Here is a 24,502-nt window from a genome sequence, read left to right as displayed (position 1 = left end):
ATTCATGGGAAACCGTTACATGGATAGAATCGAATGTGTTATTGAACTTAATATTTGTGAGGCAGCACCCACAAACTAACTTATTAAATATAGGAGGTGGCAGCTATGATTTCCGTGTGTTGCAAATTGTGCAACAGAATTGAAATAGACGGATGAGATGATTACAAAGATCACTCTCGCCTCACCTTAGTTTTGGAACGTGTCACGATACGCATTGATTGCGGAAAAATCGGAGGACTTCTGGTTAGATCGTAGTCGGGATCTTCAAAATAAAACGTGGTCACCCGCTAAAAGTTCAATGAATTTTCTCGTTAATTTTGCCAACCGGAAACGTCAGAAGGAAACACAAGTGTAAACTTGTCAGCCCAGCCGAGAGATAGAGCGAGAGGGCAGTCGGACGGGAAAGAAAAGATGGCGGCGTTACGAGTCGCGGCGCTCTCGGGGAGCGGGAGAGCTCTCCTGTGCACCCCGAAAACCATCACCACGCCAAAGGTAGACAATTTCGGACTACGAAGGTCGCCCACGTGGCCCTTTCAGTACAAAATGTTAACTGTCGCTGCACGTGGATGCACGCCATGGCTACGAGCTAATGCTAACGTCGATAATGCAGACAAGGTCACCCGCGTTTAGCCACCGCATACATACATTAGTTTTCCATGATTTAACGTGACTAAACTGTAAGGCATCGTCGATACATATATTAATTTGACGAGTGAGTGAAATGTGAAATGTCGCGTTGTATAACCAGATGCAGGCAGGAGAAATAATGTTTAAGAGCAACCTGGTCAAGCTTTAACATTCCACGTTTTTCCAAACCGGAAGCACATTAACGTGTTTATTGAAGTAGTGTTTCGGCGTAGTAGCTACTCCGATTGTGCAACGGACACTTTCCAAACATCACGGACTGTTTTAGGTGTTTGAGCTAATGATTTCTGTGTGATGCTAACCGGTTAGCCTTTCAAGAAGAAGCGAATGGTCTTCCGGTGTTTTCTCAAGAACAGAGTGAACTTCCGGTTGGTTTTATTTTTATTTTTTTTTTTTCATGCGTGTGAATTGATTTACACGAGACCAGCATTAGAGCTGATTTATGTAAATATTAAAATATTCTAATTTCTTCTAATCGGAGGATATGTCCCAAATTTCAAACAGACACGGACACTAATACAGTAATTACGAGTATTAGTTCGAATCAGTTAATTTCAGTCACTATGTGAAATAATGGGTAAATCTCTGAAGAGAAAAAAAAAATCATAATTAGAAAACTACAACGAATGGTGAATCGAAAATTTCCCAGTCAAAATGATTTTAAGGTGCGGACAAATGTAAAGTAATTCAAACGCGGTCAAATACAGCAAATAAGGCCTGATGTAATGATGTTACAATTATCAGATACATATAATACATTGTTAAAATACACAGGAAGGAATATATTTACCTCGTATTCGGAGGCATAAACTGTCAAATTCATGAAATCATGGGAGGAAGTGACAATTTGAGATTCCATGGTCGGGCAAAAACTCTCTTAACTGACTCTGAATTGTAGAGTCCATGTGTGGAATTGTTTTGCCTCCAGGCCAAAATGTCCTTCAGCAGTCTGCCTCGCAGCCAGAAGGTGGCGCTGACCACACTGGGCGTGGTCGGCGCCGGCGCCGCTGGCTTGGCTCTGGCACTGCACCGGTCCGTCAAAGCCTCCGACCTGGAACTCCATCCGCCCAACTACCCCTGGAGCCACGGCGGGCCGCTGTCGTCACTGGACCACGCCAGGTCAGGCCTCCTCGTGCACTCCTGACACCAGGCGTCCTCCTTTCCAGCTTGTGTTCAAATACGGATGGCTAATAGATTGTTGAAGTCATACAATGAGAAAGTATTAGGACTTTTTTTCGAACATTTGTCAAGCATAATACTGAGACCAGTTATTTAAAAGAAAAGGGGGAACATGTAGTTACAGTGATACCTTGGTTTACAAACCCCTTGGCTTACGAACTTTTCAGTTTACGAACGTTAAATTTATGAAAATTTTACCTTGGCATACGAACTATTTATCGGCATACACACGGAGCGCCACAATGAGTGATGTGTCGTTCGCGAACGAGCCCGAAAATGGCAGCCGGCTTGTTTTGGTCTTCTATTCCCCGCCCCCAGTCGTCAGTTAAAGCCACGTGATTGATCAAGAATGTAGCAGGGGGGGGGGGGGTTAAACATTAAAGAGACAGGCAGACGACAGAGGGAGAGTGAGAAAATGGAGAGAAAACAGTGAAATTTGGACTCGTTTCAACTTTATTGATAGTTCAAAGGGAGAGTGTAGACTGCAAGGTTAAAATATCCCATCAATCAGACTCCACAAATAACCCGCACAAGCATTCAGTTCAAATTGATGCAAAAAGCTATCAACCCAGCCAAACAGAACGTAATTGATGAGGAAGGTAAAATTATCGCAGAGAAAGCACCTACAAGGGATCATTCTTCAAGATGGTGAAAGAAGAAGGCTACGTTTAATGCTGATGAAAGCGGCCACTCCGTTCCATCAAGCCGTCTACAACCATCACAAAGGTCAATAAAATGACTTTATTATATAGTACCATTTATTTCTTTAATTACAATACCCTAGCACATTTATTATACATAAAATTAGGTCTATTTTGTGTAGTTTTAAGGCTTAGAAAAGTAGAAAATGATGTTTTATGGGGACCTGGGAACGGATTAGTCTCATTTTTATGGTTTCCTATGGAAAATTAATTTTTGGGATACACACTTTTTACTTTACACACTCTGTCTGGGAACCAATTAAGTTCGTAAGCCAAGCTATCACTGTATTTTTAAACTGTTTCACAATTAGATTTGATATTTCCAGTCTTGTTCACAATAAATGAAGCACTTTTCTCCAAAAATAACATTCGTTTTTTTTCATACAATGAATGAAACAATTGATCAAATAAACATACTGTATTCTTGCGTTCTCACTGAGGTACAGTATTCGGATATGGCTCGCTCTCTGTTTTGAAATCGCAATATTGCTGACTTGTTGTTCTGTGTGTGTGTGTGTGTGTGTGTGTGTACAGTGTTCGCCGCGGCTACCAGGTATACAAGCAGGTGTGCTCGGCCTGTCACAGCATGGAGTACCTGGCCTTCCGCAACCTGGTGGGAGTATCGCACACAGAGGATGAAGTCAAGGCCATCGCCGAGGAGGTGAGCGTCTTCATAATCACCCTCCTAAAAAATATCACTGGAAATAAAATATTCTCTCATTTCGATGCCGCCACATGAATGCCCTTTTCAGGTTTTAATATAGTACACCTGCTCAGTCGGCAATTTGTTGCCTGAACATGACCATTTTCCACACGGACATTTCATGCTGATGCACGTCTACCCCCTTCTGGTAATTAGCTTAGTTTAACATAGATTTCATCATAGATTAGCATATATTGAAGCATCTTGATACCACAAGACGGTAAAAGAAGCAATCAAAATTGATCTATCTGTGTTGCGCAACTGCGTTCAGTCACATTAATCAATGCCAACCAAGCAACTGGCTCCTCATGTGTCTCATTAGCATTCGCTAACCGCTGAGCTAAAAATATCATTATTATTATTAATAATAATACGTTTTATTTCATGCAAGCTCTCAAGGACACTTTACCATCACAGACAAGCATAGATACAATAATAAATAAAATACAATGATAAATACAATACAATAACAATACAATTATAAATAGAAACACGAGATAGATTTTAAAGGACAACCGACGTCTCCGGACAAGTTGTGTCCATAATTTGTAAAATGGCTTCAAATGACTTCTACTGAGCGTATTTTACAAAGATTCCACCGCATATAGCTAGATTTTCATTTTTAAGACTCGCGCTAAATATTCTGGAAGTCTTGATTTTGAGTTGGTGACGAGTCCGTACGTGACGTCACGGAAGGAACGCCACTGACCGAAAAAAGGACACATTGTAGCAGTCCTTCCATCATGTCAATGCATTTTGCTGTACTTGTTTGGTCTGACAACCTCGTGTTGCACCCAAAAGCCGCCAGAAGAGGGCGTCCAAGCTCCATATAAGGAATTTATCAGAAACGGAAACAGGAGGTCGCCATTTTGTGCCTCTTTTTTGGGTGAGACAGTTCCCCTCAATGTTGCCTCAAAATGGCACGGAATAAATTCTTTAATGGATTGCAAACATGTATGCTTTCCTCTTCAGAACTATTTGAATCATATTCATAACTGGATGAGTAACAAGAAAGCATATTGTCCGAATCTGAAGCTATTGTTTTGATTCTCCAGCAAGGCAAGATGTCTTGGGGTGACACCATGAACAAGGGGGCGGGGCCTTCTGAAACTGGCCACTTCCGGGTTCATTTTGAAGTCGTTTTGGGACACTTGAAGTCATTTTTATTGTTGTTTTGCATTTGACTAAAAATATCATACTGCTTGTTTTGGCTATTTTAGATGCTATAAAACGTTTTTCTGATGTGAGTTAGGAAACAAGAAAGTGACGTCGGTTGTCGTTTAAATAGTTGGCTTTTGAGGTTGGGAATTTAATTTGAAATGAACACGTCCGCCCTCAGGTGGAGGTGGTGGACGGTCCAGACGAGTCGGGCGAGATGTTCACCCGGCCGGGCAAGCTTTCCGACTACTTCCCCAAACCCTACGCCAACCCGGAGGCGGCCCGAGCGGCCAACAACGGCGCCCTGCCGCCCGACCTCAGCTACATCGTCAACGCCAGGTGCGCAAAACGGAGCTCGGAGGCGGCTTTCCGTGTGCTTTGCCCAGTCCGTCATTATGTATGACGGTGGTCATATTTCACCAAATTTTTGTGATGAGCAAGGATACCGTATTTTCCGCTGCATGAGGTGCAACCCAATGAATGGTGCATTTTCAAACTTTAAGGCGCAGGGTAATCTTTTGGAGAAAATGAAGGCTTTTGGGTGCGCCTTATACACCTGAAAATACGGTAATCGAGTTACCCACATTTGTGATTTAACGTCTCTTGTACTTGACAATAGGCGATTTACATTTTCAAACAATTGACACAAAGTGATTGCAGATAATGGAATACAATTGTTGCCTCATCTCGACCGCAAAGAATGCGTAGTTTAAATACACACAAAACAAAACAAAAAAAAGCACTTGAAATAATGTTCTCTTCCAGGCACGGCGGCGAGGACTACGTGTTCAGCCTGTTGACGGGCTACTGCGAACCCCCCGCCGGCGTGGCGGTCAGGGAGGGTCTCTATTACAACCCTTATTTCCCAGGACAGGCCATCGGGATGGCGCCGCCCATCTACAACGAGATTCTGGAATACGATGACGGTATTGTGCAGAATTCACAAAGCTTGCCGCTCAAAACAAAAGAAAAAAAATATCTTGACTTCTTCTTCTTCTTTTCCTTTCGGCTTTTCCCCTCAGGGGTCGCCACAGCGAATCAATGTCCTCCATCTATCCCGGTTTTGTGCATCCTCTTCTATATTTTACCTTTTAAGACTCTTGCTGAATATTCAGGAAGTCTTGTTTTTGAATTGATGACGATGCCCTAAGTGACGTCACGGAGGGAATGCCCCTGACTGAGAAAGTGACATGCAATGCATTTTGGGTACTTTTTTTTTTTTTGTCTGAAAACATCGTGTTGATCATGAAATTAGAAGGAAAACGACATCAATAACGCCATGGTGAATCGTTGTGAGTCACAGCCAATTACGGTAACACGCATAAAGAAGGTGTAAGTTGACACAAATTCCTAGCGGACAAATCAGCCCATTTCCAACAGAGCTTGTGCGCCATCTTGTGCATCTTCTGGGATGCTACATTGGAGTCCAGATGGCTCAAATTGATACGGGAGGACTTCTTTAATCGATTGCAAACATTTATGCTTTCCTCTTTGGAACTATTTGAATCATAGTCATAGCTGGATGAGGAACAAGAAAGCATCTGAACTCTCTGAAGCCATTGTTTTGATTCTGGAGCAGGGCAGTTTGTGAAGGAGTATCCTGACGTGATGTCACGAACAAGGGGGCGGGACTTTCTGAATCTCACCAGTTCCGAGCTCATTTTGTGGCAGTTTTGAGACACTTGAAGTTTTTTTATTGTTGTCTAAAAATATCATCCTGCGTGTTTTGGCTCTTTTCGATGCTATCAAACGTTTTTCTGATGTCAGTTAGGAACCAAAAAAAAAGGTGTCGGTTGTCCCTGACACAATGTTTGTCTCAAACCATTCCACAGGGACCCCCGCCACGATGAGCCAGGTGGCCAAGGACGTGTGCACCTTTCTGAGGTGGGCGGCGGAACCCGAGCACGACCAGCGGAAGCGCATGGGACTCAAGGTCACAACCACACCACAATACATTTAAGTAACATTTTCAGTTATTTATTTATTTCTTGCTGTATTTTATTTTGGGTGCAGCTGTTGATGGGCTCGGCCATCCTGGTGCCACTCCTGTACTACATGAAACGACACAGGTGGGCTGTACTCAAGAGCAGGAAGATCGCCTACCGGCCGCCCAAATGAGGGAATGCGTGCCACAAGCTGGATGACATCATTGACAAATGTACACAAGCATATTTCCACCATGTTTATTACACACACAAAACAAAACAAAAATCAAATTGGTAACAAAGTCGCTGCTGTGTGTCAACATTTGATGGAATGTGTTTTTGTTTGTTAAACAACCATGTGAGGAGCTCGCCTGTTTTACTGTACAAAATAAATTATATCCTCAAACAATCTCGAGTTCAATCCATCAGGAAATATAAAAGACGAGAAATTTAAAAGTTAAAAGAAAGTGCATAGAAATCAACGAGAAAATTCCACACAAAACATTTTCAATGTAAACAAAATGCTTGTTAGAAAAATCACCCCCACCACCACACCCGCAAGTCCCATAGTTTGTTGCAAAGTCCTCCTTTTTATCATAATATGACTCAAATCACCTCAACATAGTTCATATTCTTGCTTTGGCTGGAGCACCAGAAAAAAACCCAAATGATTTCATTGGATGGTAAATAATTTGATAGCCTCCAAACATGAAAAAGCAACAATGGGCCGAATTTTGCGATGCCGAATTATGAATATGCCTTATTTGATCAGTTTCCCTTTTTGTTTCTTCCCGAGTGAAGGGATGAGCTCCAATCTGTAGAATGACTTTGACTCTTTATAATAATAATACATTTCATTTCTAAGTGCCTTTCAAAACTCTCAAGGTCACTTTAGTCACCGGATCAGTTTTTCTATGGGTGAGCAGCGGCAGCCACATGCGCCAGCGTTCACTCAACTCAGAAGTGACTCAAACAGATTAGAAAGTTAGCTCATTTCATTTCTAAGTGCCTTTCAAAACTCTCAAGGACACTTTACAGTCACAGGATATTTTTTTCTGCGGGTGAGCAGCGGCAGTCATACATATTAACCTCCAGTGTGGCTTTAACATTCCTTCGTAAGTTCTCAGTACATCCTAACAAAAACATTTCACTTTCTCATTCGTGGTCACGCTATTATTTTAAGTCAGGGCGGCGAGGGGGAAATCACCCGTTCTGAGATCCCCGCAGGAAACCAAGAGATGGATGAGAATGGTTTGGAGAAGAGTCCGTCACATCCGGATATTGTTCCTTGTCCACCCTCTAAAAATTTGACGCTTTTATTTGAGCACCAGCGTGGCCTCGGAGCCATCTTTCATTTTTGGGTAGAGTCCGTGGACCAGGTGGTGCTCTCGCCTCAAGAAAGCGTAAAAGTAATCCGACACCAGCAGCATCTGAAAGGGCAAAAGGTGTGTTTTTTTTAACTCATTCACTGTCAGATTATGTGCATAAATGTATCCACTCCAGTGCCAGGGTTTTTGTCATTGTCACTCAAGTTCCAGGACCCACAGAATATTGAATTTTAGGACTACATAAACATTCAATTCAGCGTAAGAAACCTTAAAGGACAACCGACACCATTTGAAAAATGTTTTATAGCATCCAAAATACCCAAAAAACACGCATACTGATATTTTTAGTCAAATGCAAAACACCAATAAAAATGACTTCAAGTGTCCCAAAATTGCCACAAATGAGCTCAAAACTGGGGAGATTCAGAAAGTCCCGCCCCTTTGTTCGTGACATCACGATTGGTCACACACTGCCTTGCTCCAGAATCAAAACAATGGCTTCAGAGAGTTCAGATGCTTTCTTGTTACTCATCCAGTTATGAATATGATTCAAATAGTTCTGAAGAGGAAAGCATAAATGTTTGCAATCGATTCAAGAAGTCCTTCCGTATCCATTCGAGGCGTCAGTATAGCGCCCAGAAAATGCACAAGATGGCGCACAAGCTCCGTTGGAAATGGGCTGATTTTTCCGCTGGGAATTTGTGTCAACTTACACCTTCTTTCTGCGTGTTATTTATGTCATTTTCCTTCCAATTTCGTCAACAACACGGTCAGATGAAAAAAAGTACCCAAAATGCATTTTGTGTCGCTTTCTCGGTCAGGGGCGTTCCTTCCGTGACGTGAGGACTCGTCACCAACTCAAAAAAAAAGACTTCCTGACTATTCAGCGCGAGTCTTAAAAGGTAAACTAGAGCTATATGCTTGTCAAATGCGCTCAGTAGAAGTCATTTGAAGTGATTTTAAAAATTATGAACACAACTTGTCCGGAGGCGTCGGTTGTCCTTTAAACTTTCTTCTTTCATCAGCAAAGTTAATTCCTAATTATATGGGTCTGGAGTTATCTGATCTTGAAATGGGGCCAGCTATACAAAAGGCAAATGCTGCCCCCTCGTGGGAGGGGAAAAAACATTGCCAGAGGTCTGACCAGCGCTTTATCGGCACCATTCCCTGCAAGAAAAACCAAAACCCGAACAAATTCGGGATTGGCGCTCCACGTCATGCTTTCTAATTCCAAAATACATTCTGGAATGGCAGTGAATGAGTTAAATGTCAGGCAAGGAAAACATTTCAAAGTGTATTTGACCTGAGAGATGTTGAAGACCAAGGTGATGGCAAAGTAGAAGTTAGCATTGGCGCTACCCGAATTAATCCACAAGTGCCACAACACGGGAAACAGCGTCGAGGACGTAATCAGCACGCAGGAAACCAGGAACACGTTGCGAAGAACTGCAGAAGAAAAAAAAATGGATGATCAATGGGGACAACCAAGAGGGAGGCGCGTACTGAAGGAAATAGATACATTTATTTCGCCAGATTAAACATTGCTTAAGATAAACATCGTAAGTTTAGTCAGGATAAGTATTGCTTTGCTTGTAATTAAATAGAGAACAGAACAAAGCGGTATCGTTGGTTGGACATATGTTTCAGGTACCAGGAGGTCAAGGGGTCAGCTGGTCCTCATCACCCAAGGAAAGACAAAAGTTACGACTTAGCCAACGCTGCACAAAGGAGGTCAAAGGTTAAAACATAAACCACGCTGACTTGGCAGAAGCAACTTGAGATGTCTCCGCGACATCGGAGGAGAGGGATCCAATCCAAGATTCCACCGCATATAGCTATATTTTACGTTTTAAGACTCGCGTTGAATATTCCGGAAGTCTTGTTTTTGAGTTGGTGACGAGTCCGTACGTGACGTCACCAAAGGAACACCCCTGACCGAAAAAAAAAGACACATTGTAGCAGTCCTTCCATCACGTCAATGCTTGTTTGGTCTGAAAACCTCGTGTTGCACCAGAAAGAGGCAGAAGAGGGCGACCAAGCTCCATGTAAGGAATTTATCGGCCTGTGGAAACGGGCTGATTAATTCCTTACACGGCTTTGTCGCCATTTTCTGCCTTTTTTGGGTGCGACATTTCCCACCCCTGATGCCTCAAAATGAGACGGAAGGACTTCTTGAATCGATTGCAAACATGTATGCTTTCTTCTTCACAACTATTTGAATCATATTCATAACTGGATGAGTAACAAGAAAGCAGCAGATTCTCCCAATCTGAAGCCATTGTTTTCATTCTCCAGCAAGGCAAGACGTCTTGGCGTGACGTCACCAACTGGGGGCGGGACTTTCTGAAAATGCCAAATTCGCAGCTCAAATTTTTGCCGATTTTGGACACGTTAAGTCATTTTTATTGTTGTTTTGCATTTGACTAAAAATATCATCCTGCGTGTTTTGGCTATTTTAGATGCTATCAAACGTTTTTCTGATGTCAGTTAGGAAACAAAATAATGGTGTCGGTTGTCCTTGAAATCTGGGCTGCTCAGTCTAAATCTTTGTCTTTTCGTCTTGCCGGCTTTTTGGTCATCCCTCTCACAACGAACATGCCAATTGTTAGGTTACAACGTTGCGCAATAAGGTAAATATTTAATTCCGTTCATAATACTGACAATTTTCAAGATAAGCGTAAAATGCTAAGATTAGCCTGTAATCTTCAAAGCTAACAGTGAGACGCCCCCCGGAATGACGTTCATGCTCGACTCACATCTGGCCAGGTGACTCCAGGCGGGAAGGAAGGCCATGTAGAGGGCGACGTCGCCCACCGTCGGGTACGACTTGAAGATGGAGATGATGGACAGCTGCATGAAAATCAGGAACAGCGGATGCTCCCTGAAACGTACGTGTGTTATCCGCTCGCTGTTTTTGTTCGGGTTTTTCTTTGCTCGGGGTTCTTCTCTCAGCGTCGAGTGAACGACACTCACTTGAGTTTGATGGCCAGCGGGACGGTGTAGATGAAGACGTTAATCTGAAAGACGCAGAGGAAGAAGAGGCGGAAGTGCTCAAACATCTCGGCGAAAAAGTACCAGAAGAGACCAATGTTGGGCGTCAGGTCGGGGACGGAGAGGCTGAAAAAAACAAAAAGCGATGGAGGGTTGATTGGACTCTCTCCAAATTCCAGATACAGCGATACCTCGGTTTACCAACCCCTTGGTTTATGAACTTTTCGGGTTACGAACGTTACATTTATGAACATTTTTACCTTGGCATACAAACTATTTTTCGGGATAGACACGGAGTTGCCACAATGAGTGATGTGCCGTTCGCGAGCGAGCCCGTTCTCCTAACGAGGAAATGGCAGCAGACTATTTTTTGTCCTCTATTCCCCGCCCCCAGGTTAAAGCCACGTGATTGGTCAAGAACGCAACAGTGAGGGGAGGTGGTTTAAACATTAAAGAGACAGGCAGACGACAGAGAGAGAGAGTGAGAAAATGGATAGAAAACAGTGACATTTGGACTCGTTTCAACTTTGATAGTTCAGAGTGTCAACTGCAAGGTTAAAATATCCCATCAATCGGGCTCCACAAGCCAGCTATCTGGCTAGAATAACCCACACAAGCCATCTGTACACTTGATGCAAAAAGCTATCAAGCCAGCTAAACAAGTGATGAGGAACTAGGTAAAATGATGGCAGAGAAAGCACCTCCAAGGGATCATTCCTCAAGATGGTGAAAGAAGAAGGCTACGTTCGTTCCTCATCAAGTGTTTAATGCCGATGAAAGCGGCCACTCCATTCCATCAAGCCATCAACGACCATCACAAAGGTCCATAAAATTACTTTATTATATAGTACAGTTTATTTCTTTAATTACAATAGCACATTACATTTATTATACATAAAATAAGGTCTATTTTGTGTATTTTTAAGGCTTAGAAAGCAGAAAATTATGTTTTATGGGGAGCTGGGAACGGATTATTCTCATTTTAATGGTTTCACGTCTGATTTTGACGGACTTCAACGCATACTCACATGAAGCCATAGACGGAAGGCACAAAGTCCCACGAGCCCAGCAGGAAGAAGGAGAGGGCCACAATCACCAGGAGACTACCCAGATACATGAAGGCGTATTGGGCCACGAACCACCAGAAACTCAGCCGATACATGTTGACCGGGATAAACTGACGCTGCGGGAGGGGGGGGGGGGGGGGGGCACAGCATCAAAGTCAGTTGATAATAATAATAATAATACATTTCATTCCTAAGTGCCTTTCAAAATTACAGTCACAGCAAAACCCTTCACTAAATCGCCATGATGGGGTGAGGTTCAATTTGGATCATTCCTACAAACGACTTCTTAGGCAACATAGGCTTAGTTATGCTGATGAGGTGATACCACAGCAAATAGGGGCAATCAGGCCAGTGTGGACTCCATACCCAGGCAGGACAATAGAAGTAATCAGTGTCGCCGCAGGGAGTAGTCCTCTGCTTCCCCCCCAACCTGAGAGCAGGAACAATCAAAGCAGAGTCTGGCACCACCAAGTCTGGACAGTAGGGATATATATATATATATATATATCCAAAACTACCAGCACAAAATTTTTGTTGGCTGACAAAGCCTCTTGGATAAGAAGCAAAACGTCCGACACCTTCAAAAAAGTACAAATGTCTGTTGAAGAAACCTTCTCATCGAAGTCACAGTTTACGTTTTTTCTGTGGGTGAGCAGCGGCAGCCACACACGCCAGCGTTCACTCAACCGCAAAGTCACTCAAATAGATAGCAAGCAAGCTAGCTATCTAGCAAATAGATAGCAAATAGCTATCGAATAGATAGCTATTAGCCAGCGAATAGATAGCAACGGTTTCAGGCAGCTTGAAAAAAAACACACACACAAAACGCAGCTACCCACTCGGCAGCTATCAGCTAGCAAATAGCTAGCTAATAGCCAGCGAATAGAAGGCCATGAACTCACCTGCATGAGATAAAGCATGGCACCGACGCAGAGCGTGAGTGGGTAGAGGCTTTGGTAGGTGGCCAAGGCCAAGAAAATGGCACTCAGCAACATGTTGCCTGTCCACAGAACAAACGTCTGAGATTGAGCGACTCTCCGACGGAAGGAAGGTGGCGAGATGCCTTCTCACCTTTGACCGTGGCCAGGATGAAGAGGGAAACCACCGCGTTGTTCAGGCAGCACGTGGACTTGGCCACGCAGGACAGCACGCTGAACGGGTTCAGAAGGTAACTGTGGGACCGGACCGCACAGGATATCAAAACGCTGGCTTTTTCTAGGCTGTTTTTCGGGGTGGGGCATAAGAACCGGGGCCCCACCAATTTGCATATTTGCAGGGAATAAAATTCAGATAAAAATAATAAACAATAAGTCAGATATTAATAAATAATATCATTATAAATTATGATATATATATCATAATTAGTATACTATACTATAACTAATTAATACGGAAGGACTTCTTTAATCGATTGCAAACATTTATGCTTTCCTCTTCAGAACTATTTCAATCACATTCATAACTGGATGAGTAACATGAAAGCATCTTCTCCGAATCTGAACTCTGAAGCCATTGTTTTGATTCTGCAGCAAGGCAGTGTGTGACCAATCGTGATGTCACAAACAAGGGGGCGGGACTTTTTGAATCTCACCATTTCTGAACTCATTTTGTGGCAGTTTTGAAACACTTGAAGCCATTTTTATTGATGTTTTGCATTTGGCTAAAAATATTAGCCTGTGTGTTTTGGCTATTTTAGATACTATAAAAAGTTTTTCTGATGTCAGTTAGGAAACAAAAAAATGGTCCTTTAATGCTTTGTTACAGCTTCATCTATAATTAAATCGCTATATAAATCTATATGTATTGTATTGTAATGACAAAACTGTTCAGACGTCACAACAGTCTCGCATTTGAAACAGAATCGTGGATGACGAGAGCGCTGCGCTCGCTGCTGTTTGTTGTGTAAACATTTTCCGAAAGCTTTGTTCAGGAAGTGAAATGTTGCTTTCTCGTTGGCTTGCTACTTACAACATGGCCGCTTTGAGGGGGGTGTAGTACATCTCTTTGGGGCTTCGGACCAGCTCGTGACAATCTGAGGCGTAGCGCTCGGCTTCCAGAGCGAATTTCTGCTTCCTGAACTGGAAACGTGTTGCCGGTTATCAGCGGTCATTGACGATGATCGATGGGTCGCCACGTTTGTTTGGATTCCTCACCACTTGCTTGTTGTAGTCCTTCACGACGAAGTAGAAGGCCAGCGCCACGATGATGTCAGCGAGCTGGAGAGACAATGGCACCATCTTTTAGCTTGAAGCTAGTTCGCTTTCAAGGTGTTTATAATCATATATTTCTCGTGGAAATTGACATTAGATGACCGTAATATTTTTCGAACCGTGTAGTAAGAAGCGCACACTACTTACGATGAATGTAATCTCCGGATAGTCCACCAGGAAGTGGAAGAGGTAGATGATGAGAGGGGTCTAAGATAGGCAGAAAAAAAATGACATTTATCCATTAATGTTTTCATGATTTTAAAAGGCGCGTGCGGACGTGTTCAATCCCCCACCTCGTGAAACACATCTCCCGCATAGGGCGACACTCCCAAATCGAGGAGAGCCAAACCTTCCACAACTAGAAAACCAACAGAAAGAGGATTACAGTACAGTATTTTGTTTTTTCGGGTGATAGTGATGGACATGAGAAGTTCATCGTCTGGTGCTTGTCGGCTGGTTGATTTTACTCAGATTTTTCAAAACCATAGGATTCAACAATGTCGAATTTGCTCTAGAATGTTTTTTTATCGAACAGGTGAAGACAAATGATTAGTAAAGCTTGAAACTCATGGGTCTGTTTACGCGTGTTTAGTTTTAATTTTGGCGTTTGATTTGAAGTAGTTCCGCATCAAAAAGTAGAATGAAAGAACTGCAAACACAATTACGGCAAAAAAATGTTCATTTTATTGGTAAGAAATATGTTGTACGCAGGGGAGGAAGGAACTCCGGATACTTGTGACGTCGCGAAACCAATCAAAGTTCTCCAAGTCTTCCGATTGAATTGGATGAGGCAGAGTAACGTTCCAAGCAATAAAATATGAATGTTCTTTTTCATATTATCTCGCTTTTGCAAAATAGTGTGTATGCAAATAAAAGCTAACTCGGCTTTGATGAAAAACTGCTTTTCAAAGTCGGACACGGGAGCGACACTTCACCCGTACAATTGAGCCCCAAATGGCATCGCCTCGCCGTCCTTGTGAGACGCCGCCACGCTCACCTCTGTTCCAGGCAGTTAACGGGGAGACCACCTCCACCCTCTCGGCGATCCAATGTGCAAAAGTGGACCTAAAAAGAACTGCACGGATAGTGACAGCCACGATAAGCAAAAGCGTTAATGGGGCCGCCATTTTGACATTTGCTCCTGTGCGCGGGGCACTCTGGGAAATAAAGTCCTTCAGTCCTTTGATGGTAATATCGTCACAAAAAAATCACGACAAACTCATAGTTTTAGAGTTTTGGGTGCGTGGCTATTCATTGAAAATGATATATTGATTTTTAATGGATTCATTAAGAATATATACAACTATATGTGTATTTAATTGAAGAACACATAAACCATGAATTTCATTTTCTGGAGTGCGGAAGTGTCGTGACGTCAACATTGTTGCCGGGATCAAACCAACTCAGACTACGGAAGTTAGAATTCGTTGTGGGCGTTAAATAAGAAAATGCGGGTTTTCACAAATGGCCCCAGTTCGTATAATAACGTGAGAGAAGGACCATGAACTATTTTAAAATGCCCGCGGACAACTCTTAATTGTTTTCTCCACACACGTGAAAATACGCGCTTTATCAAAACATTACATTTGACCAATCGAATAGCCGAGATCGGGTCTTCCCTTTAATTTGAAAATCCATAGCAGGAAGTGTACTTGGCTGCAGCCTGTGAGCTTGTTAACTTGCCATCTTTAATTTGGTTTCGCTGTCGTTTTGCTTGCGAGCGTGTTAATATTTGTTTTGTTTGTTTTTTTACCATGGCGGGTTTGGAGCTGTTGTATTCATGTTGTGGCGACTCCATCTCGTGTCCGCAGGACGCCGTTGTGTGTTTCGTCCACTGGGAGGTCGTCAAAAGCGGATACAAGTGCCTCGGGTCCGGGGATGAGGTAAACACTCCCGCGGCGATTCATCGTGTCATTTGAACATCACCGGATGCTTTTTTTTTCAGTGTACACATTTGCTTCACTTACTCGTAGGTGCTTTTAGACGGCGATCCTAAACGATGAATGCTAATGCTAAACGTTACAAAGTCACGTGACACCGTCGCATTTTTAAAGGAGACATTTTCGGTGTGAAAAAAAATATACTGCCATTATCAGATTGCCCAGAAGCGTATTGCTGTCACAGCAGAGGAAGAAAGTTGAGCCTCTCCTACCACCGTGATAAATGTCACGTTTCATAATGATATTTCATCATCTTAAATTGTGCGGTCAAACTAAAGAGTGATTTTGGAAACCCATAAGAAGCCAAATTTGGGTCATTGGTGTTTATCATATTTTCAAAGTTGTGAAACACTTGAGAGGCCAAAAAAAGTCTTCATCTGAGACCTGGATTGTACGGAATGATCTCGTTTTAGTTTGTTTAAAGGACAACCGACACCACTTTTTTTGTTTCCTAACTGACATCAGAAAAACGTTTTATAGCATCTAAAATAGCCAAAACACACAGGCTGATATTTCTAGTCAAATGCAAAACAACAATAAAAATGACTTAAAGTGTCCGAAAACTACTTCAAATTGAACCCGCAAGTGGCCGGTTTCAGAAGGTCCCGCCCCCTTGTTCGTGACGTCACGCCAAGACGTCTTGCCTTGCTCGAGAATCAAAACAATGGCTTCAGAGAGTTCAGATTCGGAAAAAGATGCTTTCTTGTTACTCATCCAGTTATGAATGTGATTCAAATAGTTCTGAAGAGGAAAGCATACATGTTTGCAATCGATTAAAGAAGTCCTTCTGGGTCATTTTGAGGCGTCAGGACTGATGTGTAGCGTCCCAGAAAATGCACAAGATGGCGCCCAAGCTCCGTTGGAAATGGGCTGATTTGTCTGCTGGGAATTTGTGTCAACTAGAATCAAATCGTAGTCTTGGTGCAACACACAACAATTCACCATTGCGTTATTCATGTGTTTTCTTTCCAATTTCGCCATCAACATGAAGCAACAAGAAGTTTTCAGACCAAACAAAGTACCGCAACATGCATTGTGTGTCGCTTTCTCGGTCAGGGGCGTTCCCTCTGTGACGTCACGTCAGGAATCGCCACCAACTCAAAAACAAGACTTGACCTGAATATTCAGCGCGAGTCTTAAAAGGTAAAATATAGCTACATATACAATGGAATCTTTGTCAAATACGCTCAGTAGAAGTCATTTGAAGCGATTGTACAAATTATGAACACAACTTGTCCAGAGGTGTCGGTTGTCCTTTAAAGTAGACGCGAGAATGATCAGGTTTCAATAGATTACGTTGAAATATAAAAGTTAAAAGTTTCGTGTCGAAACATGAACATAATCGCTTAATAACATGACAGCATAGCGCGACCGTACGAATCCCAGAAAGAAGTGCGACGTGGGATGTGGGCACTTTATTCTGTCATTGTACCATGACCATATGGTACCCATGACCATTTTTCCTTTCGTTTGGTTTTGTCTTGGTGTTTGTTCGTCAGGCTCGGAGCAGCGACAAAAAGTCGGAACTTCTCCCATCAGGCTGGAGCGGCAACAAAGTGGAATATGCCCTGAGGTACACCTCGGAGTTGGGAGATGCTCAGTTGTTACTCAAAGCGCTCCTGGTTGATTCTGCGCTCGTCTTCAACCTCATGGTAGGACATCGGCGTCGTCGTGGTGGTGGTGGTGGACTCGTCTGGCAGTCAATGAGTTAATTTCATTTCATTTAAATTTCACATTTGTGTATATTTTAATGAAAAGATAACTCTCTACCAGATGTAGTTTGTTGAAAAATAAATCCCTTTTGTGTTTGTGAAGAACCGCAACACACAGCAGAGCTCGGACATGATCGTCAACCTCAACGAGCACGTGGATGGCGTCCACCTGCGCGCCTTCGACAGGTGCACTTTTTTCAATCTTCCGACATTTTACGTCTGTGTAAGCTCTCAGTCGTACAGGAGTGGTCCATCGATGAGAAAGTTTCTTCAGCCGTCATCTGTACTTCTTTCAAGGTGGCGGACGTTTCGCTTCTTATCCAGGATGCTTTTTCAGCGGAAATGGGAGTAAAAGAAGCGATTTTCATCAAACAGCAAAACCCTTCACTAAATCGCCATGGTGGGGTGAGGTTCAATTTGGATCATTCGTACAACAGACTTCTTAGGCAACATAGGCTTAGTTATGCTAATGAGGTGATACCAGGGCAAATGGGGCAATCAGGCCAGTCGTAGACGACCATAATCAAGCGGGACAATAGAGGTAATCAGTGTCGCCGCAGGGAGTAGTCCTCTGCTCCCCCCAACCCGAGAGCAGGGACCAATCATAGCAGTGTCTGGCAACGCCATGTTTGGACAGTAGGGATATATATATATATAGGGTCAAAACTACCAGCAAAAAAAATTAGTTTGCTGACGAAGCTTCTTGGATACGAAGCGAAACGTCCGACACCTTCAAAGAAGTCCAGATGACGGCTGAAGAAACTTTCTCATCGATTGCAACATGTTCTTATCCTGTGTTGTGGTTTTGCTTTGCGAAGTCTCCCATGTTTTTTGTGTGTTTGTTCAGAGTGTTCAAGAATGCGGGGGGTCTGGTGGCGGCCATTCGCTCGCGGCTGCTGCCGTCGCGGGACAAACGGACGCAAGCGGAACACAGTCAGCGGACGCGCAGACCGAACAGTCGCGACGACGACGACCACGATGACCCCCTGCGGGTCCCGGACAGGCACCCTCGACATGCCACGCAACCACACTGGTACACGGGAAATCACCGCCCTTTCCGGGATGACGTCATCTTTTAGCTAGCTGGCTAGCCAGATAGCTATTAGCGATCTATTCTTGATAGCTGACGTTGATTATGTTGTGGGTCATTTTTACCTGGATGTAAAAATCCACACAAAACAGTCAAATGCATGTAATAGGTAACATCAGCAGCTATCTATGTAGCGATTCATTAGCTATCTGCCTAGTTAGTTGGCTATCTATTAGCTACTCAAATAAATAAAAAGCGAGCTGGCTAGCTAATAGATAGTTAACAGCTAGCCAGCTGGCTGGCCAGATAACTGATAGTTAGCTAGCTAGCTAGCTAGCTTTCTATCAATTTGAGTTATTCCGGGTTGAGTAAACGCTGGCGCGTGGGGCTGCCGCTGCTCACCCATGTTAAAAACTGATCATGTGACTGTAAGCTGACCTTGAGAGTTTTGAAAGGCGCTTAGAAATCAAATCTATTATTATTAATATTATTATAAAATAGTAATTTGCCACCATATTGCTAATGCTAATGCTATTATTATAAAATAGTAATTTGCCGCCATATTATTCATGCTATTATTATTAAAGAATAGTAAATATCCGCCATAATGCTAATGCTAAGGGGCTGTGTGTTTTCCAGGCTTGATCCCATGGCTCCTTCGTTCTCGGTGGGAGGGGCCGACCTGGATCCATTGGGGTCAGTCACCCCCCCGACCCAGATGACCCCTTGAGATTCTTTTTAGTTTGTCACGTTCTCTCGCCCCCCCCCCAGCAGGTCGGTGTCGGGCGGTGGGATGATCGCCGACCCGCTGCGGATGGGCTACCCCCGCTCGGGTTTCGACCCGTCCAGCGGCATCCCGGATATTTTGCCTCCCGGCGCCGTGCCGCCCGGCGCCCGCTTCGACCCGTTCGGACCCGTCGGACCCAATCGGCCTGGGTGAGACGCGTCGCCGCTTCTCTCGCCCGCTTTCCTCACCCGGCGATCGTTTTGTCTCATGAACGATCGCCGGTGTTCCCTCAGGCCCACCCCGGACCACTTGCCCCCGCCGGGTTATGACGACATGTTCATGTAAGCGCCTTCCCGGCTGCCGCTCGCCACTTCCTGTCTGTTCTCTGGCCAATCAAGATAAGTGACAAAATCGCCAAACTTCGCAAATTCGCCCAAAAGCAAGTTTGGGATCATGAAGAACCAAAACAATTTTTTTTGGGGGGTGAATATTGAAGAGGGAACCTGTCGGGTCTTGAATTTGTTTTCATTTTTTGCTTTCAAACATTTTAGAGGCAGATTCTGTACTTTGTCAAAATAAAAGTCTGACATAAAAAAAGACAAAAATTAACTCTTCATGCTTAAAGGACAACCGACATCACTTTTTTTGTTTCTTAACTGACACCAGAAAAACGTTTGATAGCATCTAAAATAGCCAAAACACACAGGATGATATTTTTAGTCAAATGAAGAAGACCAATAAAAATGATTTAGTGTCTAAAAAGTACTTCAATTTGAGTGGCCAGTTTCAGAAGGTCCCGCCCCCAGTTCGTGACGTCACGCCAAGACGTCTTGCCTTGTTGGAGAATCCAAACAATGGCTTCAGATTCGCAGAAGATGCTTTCCTGTTAATCATCCAGTTATGAATATGATTCAAATAGTTCTGAAGAGGAAAGCATACATGTTTGCAATCCATTAAAGAATTTATTCCGTGCCATTTTGAGGCAACATTGGGGGAAAATGTATCACCCAAAAAGAGGCAGAAGAGGGCGACAAAGCTCCATGTAAGGAATTAATCTGCCAGTTTCCACCGGCTGATAAATTGACGTGATGGAAGGACTGCTAGAATGTGGCCTTTTTTCGGTCAGGGGCGTTCCTTCAGTGACGTCACGTACGGACTAGTCACCAACTCAAAAACAAGACTTCCGAAATATTCAGCGCGAGTCTTAAAACGTAAAAAATAGCTATATGCGGTGGAATCTTATTCAAATACACTCAGTAGAAGTCATTTTACAAATTATGGACACAACTTGTCCGGAGACGTCGGTTGTCCTTTGATTTCTAAGCGCCTTTCAAAACTCTCAAGGACACTTTCCAGTCACGGGATAATGTATATTTATATTTTGTCGCGTCATAAATGTCGTTTGCTTCTTTTGAATCTTTCTTCTGAGGCTTCGGTTCTGTGCGTCTACTTTGGAAAATGATACGCAAATGCACGACCTTATAACGCTCGGAAAAGTCCGGAAGCACGAAGCGGGTTTCTGATTGGCTGCCGTGCCGAGTATGCAAATTGCCAAAACGAAGCGATATTCAGACATTTCCAAACCGAATGAAGATTTCAAAATCGGAATAATTTATTCTGATTTTGAAATCTTCGTTCAAACGTTTGCTTTATTAAATAAAGCATTTTTTTTTTTTTTTAAGTTGTCGGCCACCCGGGCGGAGACATTTTGTAAGTTGCACGCCCCGGGCATCCGGGCAGACGTTATTTCAGACAATGCACCGACGGGTCACTCAACCTGCGTGGCGGGTCCCAGTTGCTCCGATTGGGCCGCCGGCTCCTCCGCCAGCTGCTTCATCCTCGTGTTGACGGAGCCGTACGTCCGCTTGGGCCGTCGGAAGGCTGCCCGGCGGCGGTACGGCAGGAAGATGGCGTAACCCCGGCACGCGGTGGCGATGAGGAGCAGCGAGAGGATGATCCCGCCCAGGGTGAGCAAGCCCAGGCCGGCGATGATGCACTTGTCCAGGTGCCAGCCCAGCCGGGCGTAGTACAGCTCCAGTTGCTCCATCCGGCGGGCCGGCACGCCGTCGCGGTCCACGCGGGCCTCCCTGGGGATGGCGTAGGCCACCAGGACCAGCGAGATGCCGCTCAGCAGCAACACCACGGCCAAAGCCAGGCCCGCGTCGGATGAGGGCCGAGCGCCTCCGCCGTCGTCCCGTGCCGTCCAATCGGCGTTGGCCTCGTCCTCGCCATCGTCACCATACACAATAGACGACGAGTCCTAAAGGAGACAAACGTGAATGCTTTTCCGACCTCTGGACTTCTTTCAAGGGGTCGGACGTTTCCTTTCTCATCCAAGAAGCTTCATCAGCCAACTAAAATCTTTTGCTGGTAGTTTTGACCCTATATATATATATATATATATATATATATATATATATATATACACACAGTAAAGTCTCGTTATATCGATATCGGATATATGGATAGTCCCGGTTATATCGATACTATTTCTATGCACGCACGGAGAAAATTACATGCAAACAGGGTCGGATATATCGATAGTCCCGGTTATATCGATATTGTTTCCGACTCCCTTGAATATCGATATAACGAGACTTTACTGTATATATATATATCCCTACTGTCCAGACGTAGCGGTGACAGACTCTGCTATGATTGGTCCCTGCTCTCAGGTTGAGGGGAGCAGAGGACTACTCCCTGCGGCTACACTGATTATTGTCCTGCCTGAGTATGGGGTCTACGACTGGCCTGATTGCCCCATTTGATCTGGTATCACCTCATCAGTATAACTAAGTCGGTTGTAGGAACGATCCAAATGGAACCTCACCCCACCATGGCGATTTAGTGTAGGGTTTTGCTGTTTGATGAAAATAGCTTCTTTGACTCCCCTTTCAAAGCATCGATTTTCTTTTGCTGAGATTTTAACCTCATTGTCGTCAAATGAGTGGTTGCTAGCGTTGGTTGCGAGCTTTTAGGTGCAGAGAAGTTGTGGATGGACTCTGAGCCTCTTCCTAATGAGCAAAAAGAGAGAGAGAGAAGAACCTTGCAGCTTCTTGAGGTGGTCGGAGAGCAACCCGTCGCCTCCTGGTGACGCTGTTGCTCCTGGTCGGGCTGATAGGAAACATTGCAGAATCCGCGGCAAACGTTGCCAGCCTTGTTAGCATGAGGCAACTCGCGGAGCTCCACCATCTCCAGAGGGGACTCCATGGAAATGCACTTGTGTCCTTGCGCTTCCTCCAATCAGCATCTTCCTCACTGGACATCATCATCATCATAATTATAATAATAATAACAATAGTAGCAATATAAAAATCATAATTGCTGCTGTAGAAATAATAATAAATTTAATAATACTGTAAGAATAATAAAACAGCCAATCCAATAATAATAATTATTAGTAGTATTCACACTTTGCTGCTGTGAAATTTAAATTTCACAGCAATAAAGGCCATGAAAGTAATAATAATGATAATTGTAAGAATAATGATAATAATTATTATTCTAATAATGATGATAATAATTATAATCATTATTATTATAATAATTGTATTGGATTGGCCTTTATTAGTCTCACAGTGGAGAAATTTACATTTCACAGCAGCAAAGTGATGAAAGTAATAATAATAATACATTTTGATTTCTAAGGGCCTTTCAAAACTCTCAAGGTCAATTCACAGTCACAGGATAAGTTTTTCTGTGGGTGAGCAGCGGCAGCCACACGCGCCAGCGTTCACTCAACCCAGAAGCAATTCAAATAGATAGAAAGCTAGCTAGCTAGCTCATAGATAGCCAATAGATAGCTGGCTAATAGATAGCGAAGATTGTTGACATTGATGGTGCTTTTTTTAATGTAGATGGAGGTGCTTGCTACCTGGTGCCCACAGTCACTAGCTTTGGCTCAACAACCTAGCTAGCCAGCTAATAGATAGCAAATAGATAGCTAGCGAGGTAGCCAACTCGGTAACTAGCTATTATTCATTAATATTATTATTCAAGGGAGTTACTCCTCTTCATTGTAAAATTGCTCATTTGTTTCCCTCACAACAAAAACATTCGTCTCAGTTTTCTTCAGCTTTTCCCCCTTTTTTCACTTGCATGAACATTGTTGACAATGTTCCAAATTGTGTTCATTTTGACACGAACGCACAAAAAAAAACAGATTAAGCCTTCCATAAATATTGATACAATCGTGATTAATAACATTAATTTGAAAAAGCTGTAAGTATTTATACACACACCTCTCAAATTATTGGACGTGATGGTGAAATAAACGTTAAATGATGATGAGATGAAGGGCATCAAACCTCAAAAGCAACGACGACCACCCACCTGTCTCGTGCATGCGCAACCGGGCATGAGTCGCGCGCGCGACCTTGCGACACCGTTCGCTTGACTCTCACACTCACGCGCCAACACGCACGCAGGGTTGGGCCGCGCCTGACGAGCGTCCAATTCAGACATGCTCAATCACACCCCGAACGGAATCGATCACCGCAGAATGAAGAAAGGAATTTAAATAAAAAACAGAAGATGGAAAGGAATAGAAAATAAGAGCGTGAAAGGCTTTACCTGTTGGCGGGAAGCAAGCGGGAAAGGAAGGTGGATGGACGACCAAAAGATCAGACGGAAGGGAGACGAACGAGAGCGCGGCAACGCGCATGAGCACAAGAGGCAGAGGCGGCACTCTGTTATACCGTCGCTGGCCGCTTGAGGGCACTTTGGAGATTTAAAAGCTGCTGTGAAGAAGAAATGACCGGAACGAGAGAATTGATGTCGTTGTGATGATCCTCAGTTACATTTAAAGGACAACCGACAGCATTTTTTTGTTTCCTAGCTGACAAAAACGTTTTATAGCATCTGAAATACCCAAAATACGCAGCCTAATGAAAAACACCAATAAAAATGACTTCAAGTGTCCAAAAACGATTTCAAAATGAAACCGGAAATTGCCAATTTCAGAAGGTCCCGCCCCCTGTTCGTGACGTCACACCAAGATGTCTTGCCTTGCGTGAGAATCAAAACAATGGCTTCAGATTCGGAGATGTTTTCGTTACTCATCCAATTATAACAATAATATATTTAATTTCAAGCGCCTTTCAAAACACCCAAGGACACTTTACAATAAAAACAATAAAACAAAGCACATCACAATAAAACCATACGTAAAATGAGAAATAATAAAA

The 24,502-nt window shown here is 43.5% G+C and overlaps 4 protein-coding genes across 5 annotated transcripts; 2 read left to right on the top strand and 2 right to left on the bottom strand.

Moving 5' to 3' along the window:
• Positions 1-352: 352 nt before the first annotated feature.
• cyc1 (cytochrome c1) lies at positions 353-6,720 on the top strand. Its single transcript, XM_089009514.1, has 7 exons — positions 353-492; positions 1,574-1,764; positions 3,060-3,186; positions 4,568-4,725; positions 5,152-5,312; positions 6,219-6,319; positions 6,400-6,720. Exons 1-7 carry the CDS (start codon positions 412-414, stop codon positions 6,502-6,504), a joined length of 924 nt encoding a protein of 307 aa, XP_088865640.1. The 5' UTR covers positions 353-411; the 3' UTR covers positions 6,505-6,720.
• On the bottom strand, positions 6,554-15,319 carry pigu (phosphatidylinositol glycan anchor biosynthesis, class U). The gene is made up of 12 exons (XM_089009509.1): positions 14,905-15,319; positions 14,201-14,265; positions 14,055-14,114; positions 13,851-13,913; positions 13,666-13,775; positions 12,769-12,869; positions 12,600-12,697; positions 11,659-11,813; positions 10,613-10,756; positions 10,396-10,520; positions 8,943-9,085; positions 6,554-7,741 (listed from the first exon to the last, which is right to left on the bottom strand). Exons 1-12 carry the CDS (start codon positions 15,032-15,034, stop codon positions 7,628-7,630), a joined length of 1,308 nt encoding a protein of 435 aa, XP_088865635.1. The 5' UTR covers positions 15,035-15,319; the 3' UTR covers positions 6,554-7,627.
• A 237-nt stretch (positions 15,320-15,556) lies between these two features.
• Positions 15,557-19,921, top strand: psmf1 (proteasome inhibitor subunit 1). Of its 2 annotated transcripts, none has more exons than XM_089009515.1 (7): positions 15,557-15,790; positions 17,347-17,499; positions 17,663-17,745; positions 18,407-18,592; positions 19,229-19,285; positions 19,361-19,525; positions 19,610-19,921. In XM_089009515.1, the coding sequence occupies exons 1-7, from the start codon at positions 15,662-15,664 to the stop codon at positions 19,659-19,661; spliced, it is 825 nt and encodes a 274-aa protein (XP_088865641.1). In that variant the 5' UTR covers positions 15,557-15,661; the 3' UTR covers positions 19,662-19,921. The 2 variants fall into 2 exon arrangements, with proteins under 2 accessions (XP_088865641.1, XP_088865642.1); XM_089009516.1 differs by having other exon boundaries at positions 15,558-15,790; positions 19,364-19,525.
• A 962-nt stretch (positions 19,922-20,883) lies between these two features.
• tmem74b (transmembrane protein 74B) lies at positions 20,884-24,385 on the bottom strand. The gene is made up of 3 exons (XM_089009517.1): positions 23,889-24,385; positions 22,362-22,574; positions 20,884-21,576 (listed from the first exon to the last, which is right to left on the bottom strand). The coding sequence occupies exons 2-3, from the start codon at positions 22,524-22,526 to the stop codon at positions 21,085-21,087; spliced, it is 657 nt and encodes a 218-aa protein (XP_088865643.1). The 5' UTR covers positions 22,527-22,574; positions 23,889-24,385; the 3' UTR covers positions 20,884-21,084.
• Positions 24,386-24,502: the final 117 nt, after the last annotated feature.

This window comes from Hippocampus bargibanti, linkage group LG12, assembly GCF_051943395.1.
Source record: "Hippocampus bargibanti isolate YZ-2025 linkage group LG12, ASM5194339v1, whole genome shotgun sequence".
Taxonomy (NCBI): domain Eukaryota; kingdom Metazoa; phylum Chordata; class Actinopteri; order Syngnathiformes; family Syngnathidae; genus Hippocampus; species Hippocampus bargibanti.
This window is presented reverse-complemented; position numbering and strand designations above follow the sequence as displayed.